At 39.4% G+C, this 15,191-nt stretch overlaps 1 protein-coding gene across 7 annotated transcripts in view; it reads left to right on the top strand.

The window, feature by feature from the left end:
• wt1a (WT1 transcription factor a) overlaps nucleotides 1-14,935 on the top strand; it is a 26,469-nt gene extending 11,534 nt beyond the window's left edge. For 2 of the 7 annotated variants that reach the window (XM_005928346.3, XM_005928347.3), the window contains 5 exons: nucleotides 5,056-5,155; nucleotides 7,592-7,736; nucleotides 9,047-9,136; nucleotides 9,510-9,593; nucleotides 9,848-14,935. In XM_005928346.3, coding sequence (XP_005928408.1) covers nucleotides 5,056-5,155; nucleotides 7,592-7,736; nucleotides 9,047-9,136; nucleotides 9,510-9,593; nucleotides 9,848-9,969 — 541 coding nt within the window. In that variant the 3' untranslated portion in view covers nucleotides 9,970-14,935. Of the gene's footprint in view, nucleotides 1-5,055; nucleotides 5,156-7,591; nucleotides 7,737-9,046; nucleotides 9,603-9,847 lie in introns of all 7 variants that reach the window. The other 5 variants (XM_014335516.2, XM_014335517.2, XR_316175.3 and 2 more) reach the window with 3 other exon arrangements.
• Nucleotides 14,936-15,191: the final 256 nt, after the last annotated feature.

Genomic DNA, 15,191 nt, shown 5'->3' with positions numbered 1-15,191 from the left:
CCCCCCGTGACCCTGATAAGCAGAAGAGAATGGATGGATATTTAGAGAAGATGATTGTTGTTTAGAGGTTAGATCTGTTTTAGGTGGTTACACACAGATGTTTAGGCACATGTCTGTTTAAAGCCATTCCACCATTTATTAGTTTGCTTCACTGACAGCCATGCTCAGCATACTGTAATGGGTACTTTTTATTGCAACTGCTCTGTTTTTTGACTCGCTCATGCTAGTGCACTGTGATAAACTTTACAGCCACTGAGTGTTTGATAAATGAGAATAATCTTACAGAACCTTGAAACAAAACACAAGCATAGCTTTAAAGGTCAAACATGGGTTTTAATTCCTAAAAGGATGTAGGAACAATAAATATAGATCAATTTATTATTGTAGGGTCTTTAACTTACAGTACAAAGACCTTGAGGCAACTGTTGTTGTGATTTGGTGTTATATAAATAAAATTCAATTGATTTAAATTAAGTTTTTGAAAGCAGTGTAACTTAAGAATGCCTTAGAAGTGTTTTCAGTGCGGTTTACCAGCCAAAAAGATAATTAACAGAAATACTGTTAATGTCAAAGTACGGATATAGTGAAAGACGTCTATATTAACAAATGTTTGCTCCTAAATTTTACATGCTGATAATTTTTGCAAAGTTGTAAAACCAGTGGGGTTTTGGCGCCAGCTCTTGTCTTTGTTCTCATCCTGGGTCGAGTATCTATCACATTTTCCCACGGCTTCTTATATTCCTGTCTGCCAGACACCAATTAGAAACCATGCAGAAATAATCACTGAAGTGTCAGCATTGTTCAGACGATCTTAAAAGCACTGAAAAGCATGCGCTGTGCTGTATGTCACTGTGACCTGCATAGCTTACTGCTGGTCAGCATCTGTGTCGACTCACAAATAGCTTTCTGCTCCGAGCCAAGAGGCATTCATCTTGGTTAACAGATGAATGTGTGTGTGTGTGTGTGTGTGTAATAGAGATTTGTATATGGATAAAGGTGTGGTACTGTGTGGTACTGCTGTTTTGTGAGAGCAGTGTGGGTGTGTATGTGTGGTGGGCCGAGGCTCTTTAAAGCCGGTATTAATGTGGTTTTATTCACTTAAATAAACTTTTGAAATAGAAAATATTTCATTTTGCCTGTGGCTTCATGCTAGCTGAGTGATTTTTACTGTTTCAGAGGGCTGTCTCTGACTTTGTGGCATCTGTGATGGACAGCAGGAGAAATGAAGGGTTGAGGAGTGATGAGGATGATGAGGAAGAGAAAGGAAAGCAGAAAGAAGGGGGGGGAGCAGGATTTGAGGAAGTGGAAGTGTAGGGGAGCTGAGCTGAGACAGGAAGTACAGATTCCTCCCTTCCTATTATTTCGATTTGGAAACTAAACACTAAAACGATAAAGTGCACATCAGTTGTTTGCTCAGTGTGAAAGAGTGAAGGCTGGATAAGACCTGCAGTAGTGCCAGAGACATTGTGTAGAAATATGAGACCACGTATTTCGAATGTGGTTCAGCAACTCTGATTATTCGCCATTGCACTCTCTCAGTATCATAAAGCACTGATGTGTGGTGTTATTATTAGTTTTATTGTTTTAGCACATCATAGCAAATCATTAGTTCCCGTCATAGATGTGTTTTCAGTTTTTTGCATTCAAACATCACACCTGATTGAGAGTGACACAGTGGTTGCACGTGTTGGAAGATCTCCTTCATGGTTCTGCAGATGAGCGTGTGCACTAACGTCTGCTCAACCTACAACCATGAAGGAGGAAGAATTTGAATAGCTGACCCTCTTTAGACTTTGCAACACTTTTTTGGATCAAAGTGATTAGAAATTATAAACAAGAGTCCTTGCAGGAGTTTCTGACACTCTCTAACAACTCCGTATGGAAATGTGGAAGCACGTCGTCACTCATCGTTCATAATGTGATCAATCTGAAATTCATCACAGCTCAAACTTCAAAGACTAGTTGTGCCTGAAGTTGTAGCTCTTACCAGCTATTGCTATAACTATATAACCTGTTTGAAAGTTGCCTTATATGTGAGTATTTTATTCAAGAAATGCATTTGTTTTCTTTTTCCTGACATGAAAAGTTTGCACAGATATGTGCTGCAAAAAATGAAGCTGGAACTACCCGTTGGTGAGATTGCATTAGCCCAAAAACTGCTAGTCTGCCCATTTCTGACTCTTTTCTGCAGAAACACTGTAGGGTAACAACACTATTTTTTATATACCTTTTATGTGTTACAGTATTATTTCTCTCTGCTTTCAGTCTTTTTGCTGTAACCTTGATATTTTGAGCAAATATAACGCTGTTTTCTCAGATTCCTCCTGCATCTCCTCATTAGACACATTACAGGTCTTTAGCATCCGTGGTTTGTTGCTCTAGCTGCAGATATATAAGATGAGACATCCTTTATTTAACTTATATTTGAGACATTCTTGCTGCCAAGAGGTAACCGTCCCTACAGAGTCTGCCTCGTGAGCTTGACAGGATGACATGAGTTGCAGGTTTGTGATCCATGATTTCTGTCCCACCAGGACATTTGTGTTTTGCATTCTGTTCTCCATTTTTAACTCGTGGATTTTGTTTTTGCTTCACCTTGCTACTTAGATTTGGGCTCTGAAAAAGTACATGTGGCAGTTAGGAAGGTATTCTGGTTTTTACACACATGATACCGACACCCTAGCCTGATGCTTCAAGGGTCAACACCAAAGGATAGCTTGTAAGTACATTCGCCATCCCAGCAGCTTTGACAAGATGAAGTTAATGGACAGCCTTGTCTTATTTTGCCTTTTGAAGGACCTCGTAGTGTTTTCTGGTTTTACACTCTTAACAGAACTACATGTTTTCAAACAACTCTTCATTACACAGTTATATCTTTTATATTGTCAGATGTCATCTCCTTCTGTTTTACGTCTGTGTGATGTAATAGGCCACAAACGTCTGCGGTCACATCCACAGCTGTCCAGCCTCACAGCGAGGTGGTTGTCAGAGGACTGACTGACTTGGGTCTCTCATTATGTAAAGTACATCACCCACTATTACTAATCGCATAGACATAAAGATGAATGAATAAGGAGCAGCAAAGGAGCTTGCAGTGCAATGTAAACTCAGTTGCAGTGACTGTCTTCCTGTCTTTGGGATAATCGAGGCAGACAAAGAGCACCTTATACGCGCTCGGCTGTACGGTGTGCGTTTTCCACTGCAGCGGCACAGGATGCAAACTCCCATCCTCCTCGTTTGGTTAGACAGACTGAAATATAACACATTTCATAGACAAGAGCTTTCTGTATCTCTGGGTGTTATCATAAGAAGATATGAGAGGCAGCTGTGTCAAACAGAGCAGGTTTTGTTCTGCCCTTTAAGTCATGTGAAATACGTGACTGGAAGAGTTTCTGTAGCAGCTGCTTGATTATTTTCCTTGATCAACTGTAAAATATTAACCGTTTAAAGCCTGAACCATGAAATTACTGCTAGAAAATTCAATTTTGTTAAAAGAAAATCGAGTGTTTATTGAATCTTCTGACAATTAAAACAACAAACTAGATATTCATTTGCATATGTGTTTTAATTTGTGTCATATTTGCTACATATGGCATTTCTTTTGCAATTTATTACTTAGAAATATATTATATATATTAGATTTTTTTGGTGGGGAAAAAACACACTGATGATGTAGAAGCCTGAAAAACTCACAAAAACTATTTGTATCTAATATGATATGCTAGGTGTTAATGGGTTAATCTTAATTTATATAATAATAATAGTCTCTTTAGAGAAATAGTTTAGCATTTAATACGCTCATTTTTCTGAAGTGTGTTTGCCATCTAAGTTAAGTTTAGTTGCAAGTATATTCTTTGATTATATCATTTCAGATGTGACACTTCCATGTAGTGCAGCTGATTTTGTATGAGGCAAAAACTTTGTGTTTTTGGCCAAATATTTTCCCCAAAAAGCAGAGGCCTGTGCACAAACGAGGAAATCAGCCCCATACATCACCACTGGTGACATCAGTACAGTGGACTCTGTGTTTTGTATTATGGGCTCTCAGTGACAGGGTAATAATGTTACCAGCCAGCACAGAGATTTGCGTGCTATTGCATTTTTAAAATCTGGTGTGTGTACACTTCACATTCATCTTGGACTCTCTGACTTCACTCTGAAGAGGTTTTGAGCTTCTACCGTCATTTAGTAGCACGGTATACTGCAGCACGATGGACACTTGATTTTTGGAGCCAACTTTTCGGGAGTAATGAAACAGTGCTCCTTATGCTTTTACGGTATATTAGTATTATATTAATAATAAAAATAAAGCTGTCATTTATTTTGAAATGTCCAAAATAGGCATTAATTTACCACAAAGACACCGCTTGACTCTGTGCCACAGTCTGAGTCATTCTGCGATCACGCCATTTCTAAATGAACTCGGCTGTATAAAAAACAGCTTCCATGCCGGACACCACATATACCAGTATGTTTACTGTACCAATGCCAGCCAGTTTAGCTACATGGGAGCTGATTGAATTGACTGGAAGACGACTTTATCAGATGTCAGATGTCTTCTCCGGTCTTTAAAAAGACTCTTTACATCTAAACTTGGTTAAAAAGAGCGCTCTTCCTCTCCAGCACCTCTGCATGGTCCTTATTTGACCAGCAAATCCAAATCCAGAGCTTTCTTCCTTTGCAACAGGGATGCAACTAACCGCTGTCTGTCCTGCCGCTCTGTTTGAGAACAGTAAGTTTTGATTTTCTGGATCCTTGTGCTAATAAGCACACCATGCACTGAAACCCCAGGAAAACAGGGTTATATGTATAAGCATATGTAAATGACATGGACATTTTTATTCCCAAAGAGAACAATAAAACACCAAATATACTTGCATTTGCATTTTGGAAACTGTCTGGTGAGGTGTGATGCAGACGAATATCTAAGATCAAACGTGTGGCCATGACAGACCTTCAGAAATCACGTCTCACAGACGTCTGGTACTTGGTGGGTTTAGAGACCACAACAGCAGCAGCTAATAAAACGGTCTGTTTCTTTATCTGTGTTTGCAGCCACGCAGCCAGTTATGACAGTGACCCCAGCACCCCGATGGTATACAGCTGCAGCACGCAGTACCGCATACACACACATGGAGTCTTCAGGGGAATACAGGTAGGAACCCACATTACTGCTTCTCCTGCATGCGCCTAACTCTTTGTCAAGAGGTCACTCTGAGGTCATGTGTTAAGATCAGAGCGTAGCCACATGCTTGACGATACTGAAAAACACCTGAGGTCACTTTGATAAACGGAAGAGCAAAAACAGACGATTGAGCCAGAGCGTATTTTTCTAATGGGTGGAATCAAGAAGATGAGTGGTGGAGAGTCTGATGCAATGAACAGGCTACGTGAAGAGGACTGATATGCAGCAGAGCACAGATTTACAAACCCATACACACAAATACCTGCGCGTACACACACACACACACACACACACACACATTCAGGGGCTCTTATAAGGCGACTTTAAAAGTCAAGAGGAATCTTTTTCCACAAATCCATTAGCAGTGGAGAAACACACACTCAGGGTTACGCTGGGTAACGATGCAGTTTCCATGCAGGGATCAGCATGTTAATAAATCATTAGATTTTAATTATTGTCTGTCAGCTGCTCTAAAGGACAGGGAGCAGGAGATTCTCCAGACCTGCTCTTAGTCCACAACAGGACTTTTTGAGATCTTTCTTTCTGGGGCCTGCTTCATTACTCACTCTGTTCCTTTTCCTTCTCTGAGATCTTGCTCGGTACAAAAGAATAAACAATATCTCACTCCTGTTCCTTTTTAAAGTATAATTTAAGAGCTGCTAAAAAGTGAGATAACAGATTGAGCAGCAAAATGATGCTTTGCTCCATATTTTTATTACAGGGATTACACTAATTCCCAGTCACTGCCAAAGGAAATACAGATGACAGCCGTGGAATTTCACTCTTCATTAATATTACCTCATGGCCTGCAGTCATTATTACACAGAGTGTTAAAAACTAAAGCCTCTGATCAGCTAACTATAACACTTTAGTCTCACAAAGTCGTTGTTGTTGGTCTCACATTAAATCAGCTAAACAGACCTTCAGCAAACACGTTACTTCTTAGATCTGGGTTATTTCGTATGGAGGCCCAGTGTGGTCAAAATTAATTAAACGGATATGTCATTTTAGATCACATTTTTTAAAGTAATATACATGACTTAAATGGTAGAAAGACACCTAGAATAATAATATTTAATTATCAATATTTGAAGAAAATAGTTTTTTTATGCTGATATTTGTGTATTTTTTTCATGCTCTTCTATTGCATAAAAGTTTTTCTTGGCAGTTTACCTTTTAATCAGCCATGTCCTCTACATCTCTGAAGATTTAACAATATCTACCCAATGTAAGCAGGTAACTCCTTTGAGCCACAGCAAAAACGTTTACCAAAGTTAATGAGGCTACTGCTGTAAATAAACCCACTGCACAGACAGCTTAAACTGTCTAGCTGTGTAACTCGCTATGCAGGGTTGTGAGACTAAATTATAACCCGAAATAAAAATGAAGAATCAGATCTGTAATTCTTAATCCTAAATGTTCATCATCTCAGTGCAGAATCATAAAATGCTGTCAGATTTCATCGAACAAATGTATTTAGTGCTGTATGTTTAACCATATACATATTTTTTAAAGCATTTATCCAATATTAAACGCATCAGGACTCCCTACATTAACACATAATAAACTATCAGTGCAAAGAGTTTGTATTGTGTGTCACACACTGTGGATTCTGATCAGTTTACAGCTCATGGTTGCCTCGATGTTCACATGGGCACGGTAGGTGACTCTTAACAGCTCTAATGTTAACAGTTCTAATTAGAACAGGGCTGACCTCTTAATCGCTGGTCATTATGCTAAACGCTGAGGAAATGAAGAGCAGATGCTGCAAACAGGGGAGGAGGAGGAGAGATGGGAGGCAGTGTGGAGGGAAAGAGGGAGAAAAGAGAAAGTGATAAAGGGAAGAATGAGGTGGAGGGGTGTAAAGTGGAAACAGAAGACGGACGGCTAAAGGAAACATGAAGAGTGTGTACTACCGTGTCAATGTAGATTAAATAACCAGCAGGTGAAATGAAACGCCAAGACGTCTGGTAGTGTAAATAAATGTAAACACTGAATTTGTCCCTTTGGCCACGTGTGTTTTCCTGTTTTCTCCTCCGGCTGTGAGCGATGCAGTGGGGGGCACTGTTAGGGGGTCGGTCTAAAAAGCGTGACTAACGGCTCCCTTTGGGCTGCACTCAGCCTGGGGTCATTTTACTGCTAATTCCCATCTAATGAATATATGACCATTTCATCATAATGAACCCCAACATGGAGATCTCATGCACTCATTTACATGCAGGACAGATTTAATTGCCTGTTTTCTAAATGTAATTTAGAAAACAGGCAATTTTTTTTTTTGCTTCGGCTATTGATGTCCTGGGAGAGTTTTTGTTCATTCTGCATTAGCAGTTAGCTAAAGTTTGTGTGTGTGTGTGTGTGTGTGTGTGTGTGTGTGTGTGTGTGTGTGTGTGTGGGTGGGTGCAGGACGTGCGGCGGGTGCCCAGCATCGCTCCAGCCATCGTGCGGTCAGAAAGCAGCGAGAAGCGCCCGTTCATGTGCGCCTACCCAGGATGCAACAAGCGCTACTTCAAGCTCTCCCATCTGCAGATGCACAGCCGCAAACACACAGGTGAAGACGCACGCTCTGCTGACACATTCATCACATGACTGCCGACAGCAGCGGCGTTCTGCACGCATTTCCCAGCAGTGCTGTTAACTTCAATAAAGGCTTTCTACTTCGCTTAAGTTTTTTGAGCTTCAGGAGGACAAACTTCTTCAAATGAAGTTTCCATTGGCTCTGATTTCCGTGTCTCCTCTTGCCAGGAAATATTTCCTGTTTGGTGAAATATAGAGAAAGAGATTTTCAGTTGGGTCTGTTGCACAGAAAAGAACCTTTCACTGTGGTGATTTTATTTTCAATGACTCAAAAGTCAAAAACAAAGCCAAACGTGCATGCACTAACAGATGTGAGCCCTTCAGATTTTATATATAATCTCTAAATTACCTAAAACTTTAGAACATGTCACTGTGCATACTCTCAGAATAGCACTAGTTAAAAATAATCAGTGTTATTCTGAGTATATGATTTTTTTGTTATTATAAACAATAAAACAGCCATAATGAGACCATTAATCTCTTCAATACTAATCATTATTATTATTTATTTTTACAAAGTGTGTTTGAAAATGTATTAAAAAAATGTTGTCCACAACTTACCCTGATATAAATCTTAAAAGCTTTGCTTTTTGCGTTGTGGTTACCTTTGCACACACATTTTATAGCTTAAATAATTATTTTGTTAATTACCCATTAATACATTTTTTAATCGTGTTCTTACTTACTCATTTAGTCTGTTGAATTTCAGGAAATACCCAGAGCCCAAGGTGATCTTTATATGCTGTATGTAGTCGGGTCAAAAGTTTGATCAGAACCAGCAAATTTATTCCTTAATTCTTTTCCCTCAATTTCATCTGATCCTGATTTTTTATTTATCAAGTTATTGACTCTTTTATTGGTTTCTTTTGTTGTTTATTTGCTTGTTTGTTTAATTGCTTATGTGGTTAAATATTGTTGTTCTGCTTTCATGTCAGGCAGCTGCCTGGATCTTTTGCTGCTACCTCTCATTCATTCAGTGTGACTGAACAGTGACTGCGACTATGCAAAATCATATTTTGAGCAACGCGTTTTAATTGGATTGTATTTTTTTTTTTTGAAATATGAGTGTTGGTGTTCCTGCATGACTGATCACGTTGCAACAATCAGGTTCAAAGCTGCTGCACAATGTTCTGGACGGGCTGATAAACTGGCCTGTTGGTTTCATCTGTACAGATCCTTGCTTTTTCCATCACTGCAAGAGTGACCAGCTGTGAGTATGTGATAAAATAAGTTGAAAGGATGTCTAAATTAATCCTCTGTGTTCTTTTTCTTGTCTCTGTCCAGGGGAGAAACCCTACCAGTGTGAGTTCACAGACTGTGGCCGCAGATTTTCGCGCTCTGACCAGCTTAAAAGACACCAGAGGAGGCACACAGGTTTGACCGGTTTTACTCCCGCGGGCTGTCTGACTTCATTTTTTATTTCTTCCTGGCCTTTTGCTCTCTCCCTCTCTCTTCTCGCTCTCCTCTGCTTTTTGCATGACAGCTTTGTTTTTGTTTTGTTTATTTTTAAAGACAGTGCCGTCTTTAAAGTTTTGTGTTCATTGGTGCACTGTACTGAACTCACTTCAGATGAAGTTGCTAAATGCTGGCCAAACTTTGGAATGGCTTCTCTGCAAGCCTTTGCTCTACTGTATTTCTCTATCTCCCTCTGTGTGTGTGTGTGTGTGATGTTGAATGTGTGTTTTCCGTATGTGTTTATGTGAACTCGTGCTGAATGCGTGTGCATGCTTACTGTACATGTGTTTAGGAGTAAAACCGTTCCAATGCGAGACGTGTCAGAGAAAGTTCTCTCGGTCTGACCACCTTAAGACACACACACGGACTCATACAGGTAAAACAAGTGCGTAAACTTTTATTTTTTCATTTCTTCTTCATCCATTTAATATTTATATACATGTATATTATAGCTGAAAATGTTCATTTTAATTCCTATGAAATAAAAATAATGTTAATAGACTGGTGCTACTATGCATGAAGAGATATAGCAGCAAAATATTCGAAGAAATCCCTGATTTTAAATCCCTCTGGTGCTAATTCTCCCCCTCCTGTCGTTGCCTCACCGTCCTCCACCCACCTCTCTCTCAGGTGAGAAGCCGTTTAACTGCCGGTGGCCTAACTGTCAGAAGAAGTTTGCCCGAAGCGACGAGCTGGTACGACACCACAATATGCACCAGAGGAACCTCACCAAGCTCCAGCTGTCCATCTGAGTGTGTCTCTGCAGCCCGTTTCCAAGACTAAAATATTAACATGTTATTTTGCTTAGCCCAAAACAAAAAAGCCTCCGTGGGAGTCTTAATCTGACATTTAGGACTTAAATTTTACGAGCTACACACCACAGTCTGCACTCTGAGGTGAAATGCAAATCTGTCTAAAATCAAGGAGAATTCTGACAAAGGGGATGTAGTCTTGGAAACTGCAGTATATTACTTAGTTCATCAGTTCAGTTGATCTCAAGGCCAGCTCAGATCAGCTCATACCTTCCTTACCCATTCAGCTGACTCTCTCATTTAAGCTCTCCACTTGCAACATACCTATAACTGTGCTTCACCTTTTATGCTGTATCTGACTTAAGCATCTCATCTTCGTTCTTAAAACCTGCTGTGTCCTGTGAGCATGAAATAGGGAGGTGTCTCAGAACAGTGCCATGCTTCTTATATAAATCACTGCTGATGGAAATGATAATCTTCTTTTACTGACATGTGTTTTTGCTTCTGTCAAGAAATGCAAAAAAATCCAAAAACAAAATCATCAATGTGTGAAAATCGCAGCGACCTCCCCAAACACCCTCGTGCAGAGTTGCTATGTCATCTGGTAAGATGCTACTTTGGCCAGTCATAGTCCTGGTAGAGTACTCAATGGTTATTTCCCACTGAGGTTTTTTATCTTAAACAAAGTACTTCAAACACGCTGTTTTCACCAGCACGTCTACATATTTTCATGCTCTCTCTATATTATCATTTCTGCAATATATCTATGTTATTCTGAGCTCCAAACTCCCAACATTTGGCCATGTATGTTTTCTTTAAGGTGGAATAACTTCCTAAAACACCTGAGTATTAGCAGGTTTTTCTCAAACAGCAATACGTAGTTCTCAGACTGATGTCTGCTGAGGATCTGGCTCAGCAGCGAGTGTATGAAATTAAATTACTAAAAAATAAAGAAATCTCTGTATGTCGATCTACGCATAGCTTGACAGCTGCTTTCTGTGATAATTTGCAGTGTCACGTTTGAGGTTGTTTGGATGTTTCAGCCTCATATATTAGCTAAAAGTTGCTGCCTGCTCCACTCGGTGTCTAAAGAGGAGGTCCACATATACATGGCTAACATAAATCTAATCCAAAGCCCTTTTACCTCCAGCCTTCACAGTCAAGTACCAAACCCTTGCCCTAATTCTAACTATACCTCTAAAACTCGGACTCAGAAAAAGTGTGAACGGTGCAAAAAAATAAAAATCCTTCATCACACTGTTGGTCTTAAAATGCTTCTCACAAAGATAGCTCTATTTTCTATGGTTTCCAGTCACAGATGACTTCTGTGTTTGGAGGAGGAGCTCCAACCTGCCACACTCACTCACACACACACACACACACCTTCAGCGAGTGTATCCTTGTAGCTGTTCTCAGTAACTTCATGGCTGTGACGCCTTTAGGGGACGTTTGTAAACTGTAGCCATAAAAAAATAACCCGTGTTGCACTCTCTCCAAACGGGCGCTAATTATGGCACATGCTAGTCAGTGCAATGCTGGTATTTTTAATTATTGTAGCCTAATTATTGTGACACAGAGGAGTAATGTTTGAGTGCAGCCTGCTTCCCCAGATGATGGTGTTTTTTATGGGATTTGTTGACAGTAAATAACATACATAATCAGTTTTATATAGATTCTCTGTACCCATGTTTCAGGAGAACCAAGAAGAGATAACAAAAACAAAAAGCTTCACCTGATAGTTTTGCTTGAAAGTAAAACGTGTTTCCACCTGCATAAAATATCATTTCAGGCAAACATTGGGTGTAAATGTTCTAAAAATGTATGCAAATCTTTCATTTTACATTTCCATGGCCAGGATGTGTTCCAGAGGACGCCAGATCTTAACTGTTCAATGCTGCAGAGTGAGGTCAAAGGTTATAGTCAGCGGCCTACAAACCTACAGCTTAGCGCCTTTTCAGCTGTTGTAAATATTTCTTTTGCAAAACTACTTTAAGAAGGCGCACATGTTACCATTTTGCATATAAAACCTGCTTTCACTGGACGGATTAAATGCAGAGAGAGATATTTTTTTTAATCGTCCTTTTAACAATAAGCTGCTTTTAATCTGAAAGAATCAAATCAAGAGAATAACTTGCAGCTTTGCAGCACTCGCTCTGTGAAAGCTTTTGGTGTTTTGTCTGGTCTGCATAAAATATCTCGTTGCCACAAACATGACTTTACGGCTGTATTTAAAAAGCTGAACTTTTTTGTTGTTGTTGTTGTTGATTAATGTGACTTTTTTTTTCTTGGAGCTCAGTTGTCTCTTGTCCCTGTGGTGTGTAAATATTGCTGGACTTTGGCAGTGTTTTCAGCACTGCGAGCTTTAAAATATGTCTGCCGGGTCACACTGGCTCTGTGGCCGAGACATTATGGTCAAGATGTAAATAATACTTCTTCATCATGGGAACTGAACTGTTTTCATAGGGGGAAAGATGTAAATTAACTGATATATATTAGACTTCTCTTTGGATGAATCGAGAAACTGTTTATATTTTTCTTTCTTTTCTTTGAAGTGTATTAATATTGGAGTCATAAAACAGAAAATGTCAGTGAAACATTTTGTACTCAAAGTGTGAGATTGAAAATTTCTCTCTGTTTAAATGTCTTGTGACTGTTTTGATACAGTAAGATTTGGCCTCTGTGGTTGTTTTTTGTCATTTTGTGTCCAGTTTCTGCTGTGGTATTATCTCACAGAGAATAATCTACAAGTCTTTTTTTTTAAAACATTAGATAACAGAAAATAAGTTGTAGAAAGACCCAAAAGACTTAAAGTGAAATATGTGCAAAATCTAAGACTATACATTAGCTGACCTTGACCGGGGTTTCCTCCCAGAGCACACAAGAGACCTGTTTCTTCTTCCCTACATACATCCTGCCCTGTTTGTGGCTAAAACAACACTTTTTAACTTAAAATTTAATGAATGAAACATTATGGAGTGTACGCGCTCCAGCTGACGCAGACTTGCACAATAAGAAAACACACACACAGTACAGTACAGTACCATCCACCTTCCTTTCTTTATCTCTCACCAGATTCCTGGTTGCATTCCTTGACTCTCAGTGAAAAAAAGAAGAAGCAGCCAGATAAAGATGGACGTGTTTTCTTTCAGCCCCTCTCTCCTGCTGCTTTGCTTCCACTCCTCTCATTCTTCCTCGTGCACCATTAGCTTCACTTTTAGGTCAAAAGACATTCTTTTGTTCTTTTTTTTTTTGGTATTATTATTATTATTATTATTTATTATTATTTAAGAAAGACGACAGTCCTCAACAGTCACATGAAAAAAACAACAACATGGAGGAAAAAGCAGACAGATGAGTGTAGAGACGGATAATGACAGAGTAATGCTGCTTCCTTTGTGAACTTTTATCACAAGTTTAGCCAAAGTGTTAGAGTAAATCAGACAACGTGTCCGATTCCCTCGGTGGAAATCCCCTGAAACTCCCCAGGGCTCTTGTGCTATATCTCAGCTGTCGGACGAGACCTACATCTCTCATCTCTCCTTCTACCCTTACTGTGTGTGTGTGTGTGTGTGTGAGTGTGTGTGTTCGTTCATGCCGCTAAGGCCCTTTGAAGTAACAAAGCTGGTCAGTGTAACAACTTGTGTCCACTTGCAGTAGCCACATTCGATGCTATATCTAAATGTCCTAGCAAAAAACAGGGATCGGGCCCATTAGAGGTGGAGAAGAAAAACATGCCTCGCGGTGCTTCTCAAACGTAAAGCGCTTTACCTTTTAGCTCCTTAATGGCAAACACGTCTTTACTCAGTTTGAGCTAATGTTCTGCTCAGTGTCAAGCAATGAGTTGCTTCTGAGGTCAAGTCAACCAGTTTTTTATGCTAGTTTTGATTTTAGGGTGCAAAAACTGTTCTAGTTTAATTTCACTGCTCTCTGACTGCCACCGCCTGTAGAGCTGCCGCAGACTGATGCTTTTAACTGAAAAAGAAAAAAGATAAACTATTTGTTTTATATATATCCAGAGTAATCAAAGAGTCAGATATTTTAATCTAGAAGTTGTATTAGTCCAAGCTATTTAGGTGCTGTATTGTGGAGATGTAAATGTTTTGCGTTAGAGCATTAGTCATGGCACAACGAGTCTCTTCGTCCTTTTGGACAACTGTAGTCCCTGCAATGACCACATCAGGCTTCAAGAAAACATAGAAAACGTATAAAAGATGGATGTTTTTGATTCACTGAAAAGTGAGTCAAACACGGATCTTCCTGGTTGCAGACTTTTGTAGACATTCTCCTGATGAGTTTGTTGTCTCAGATCTTAATGAATAAAACATTAAATCTACTTTTTACATTTTGGTCATTCTACATTTTATAAAGGATGATTTTCCAGGGAACACTCATTGGCTAGCAGCTTGTCTGTCCCAAGTTCTTGGCCAATGAGTGACAATGAGAACAAAATGCAGCCGACGTCTCTGTAGCTGATTTCTTCTGCACAGGGTGTAAATGGGACGTCACCAGATCTACCATTAGTATTAGCTGGTAACACTGCAAACTCTGCCCTTTTATTCAAATGTGGTAGTTCTTCTTTTCTTCTTTTATATATTTTTAAACATCACAGTAGCTACATCCATCTTTTATATACAGTCTATGGCTTAAATCAGCATTGTTTAGAAAAACATCACATACTGGAGGATACAAAGGTTAAAGGTGTTATGGATGAGTGATCTTACACATTAGTAGAAATACCCTGATCTCATGAAATGTTTTGCCCTTTAATATCAGCAAAAACACAAGTGGAAATAATAACTTTCATGATGGCAAAGTTCCATTTAGTTTCCAAATAAGCAATTCACCCTCTTGAATAAGGTTATGAGGTTTTATGTGTCAGGACATCTGGTCCTTAGCAGGAAGATTAGGTAGAATACAACGTCAGATTGACTACAAAACATGACATATTACTGTGTATCATTATTTATTTAAAAAATATTAAGCCAAAACGCAGATGCAGTGTGTGGAAAACTAAGTACACACTTACTACTTTTAATTCCTTTTAGGAATTAAAAGGCTGAGTAGCAGCCATGTGCATGTTTATAGAGGCGCTTGCATCAGCAAGTGTGAGCGCCTCTATAAAACCAGAGCTTTCAGCTGTGTATCAACACAATGCCACAGTCTTCCTAAGAGTGGCTGTTCTAGCAAATTCACCCCAAGGTCAGACCGTCCAATACTCAGAA

Source organism: Haplochromis burtoni, unplaced genomic scaffold (assembly GCF_018398535.1).
Source record: "Haplochromis burtoni strain Fernald_Lab_line unplaced genomic scaffold, NCSU_Asbu1 Contig_112, whole genome shotgun sequence".
In the NCBI taxonomy this organism is placed as follows: domain Eukaryota; kingdom Metazoa; phylum Chordata; class Actinopteri; order Cichliformes; family Cichlidae; genus Haplochromis; species Haplochromis burtoni.
This window is presented reverse-complemented; position numbering and strand designations above follow the sequence as displayed.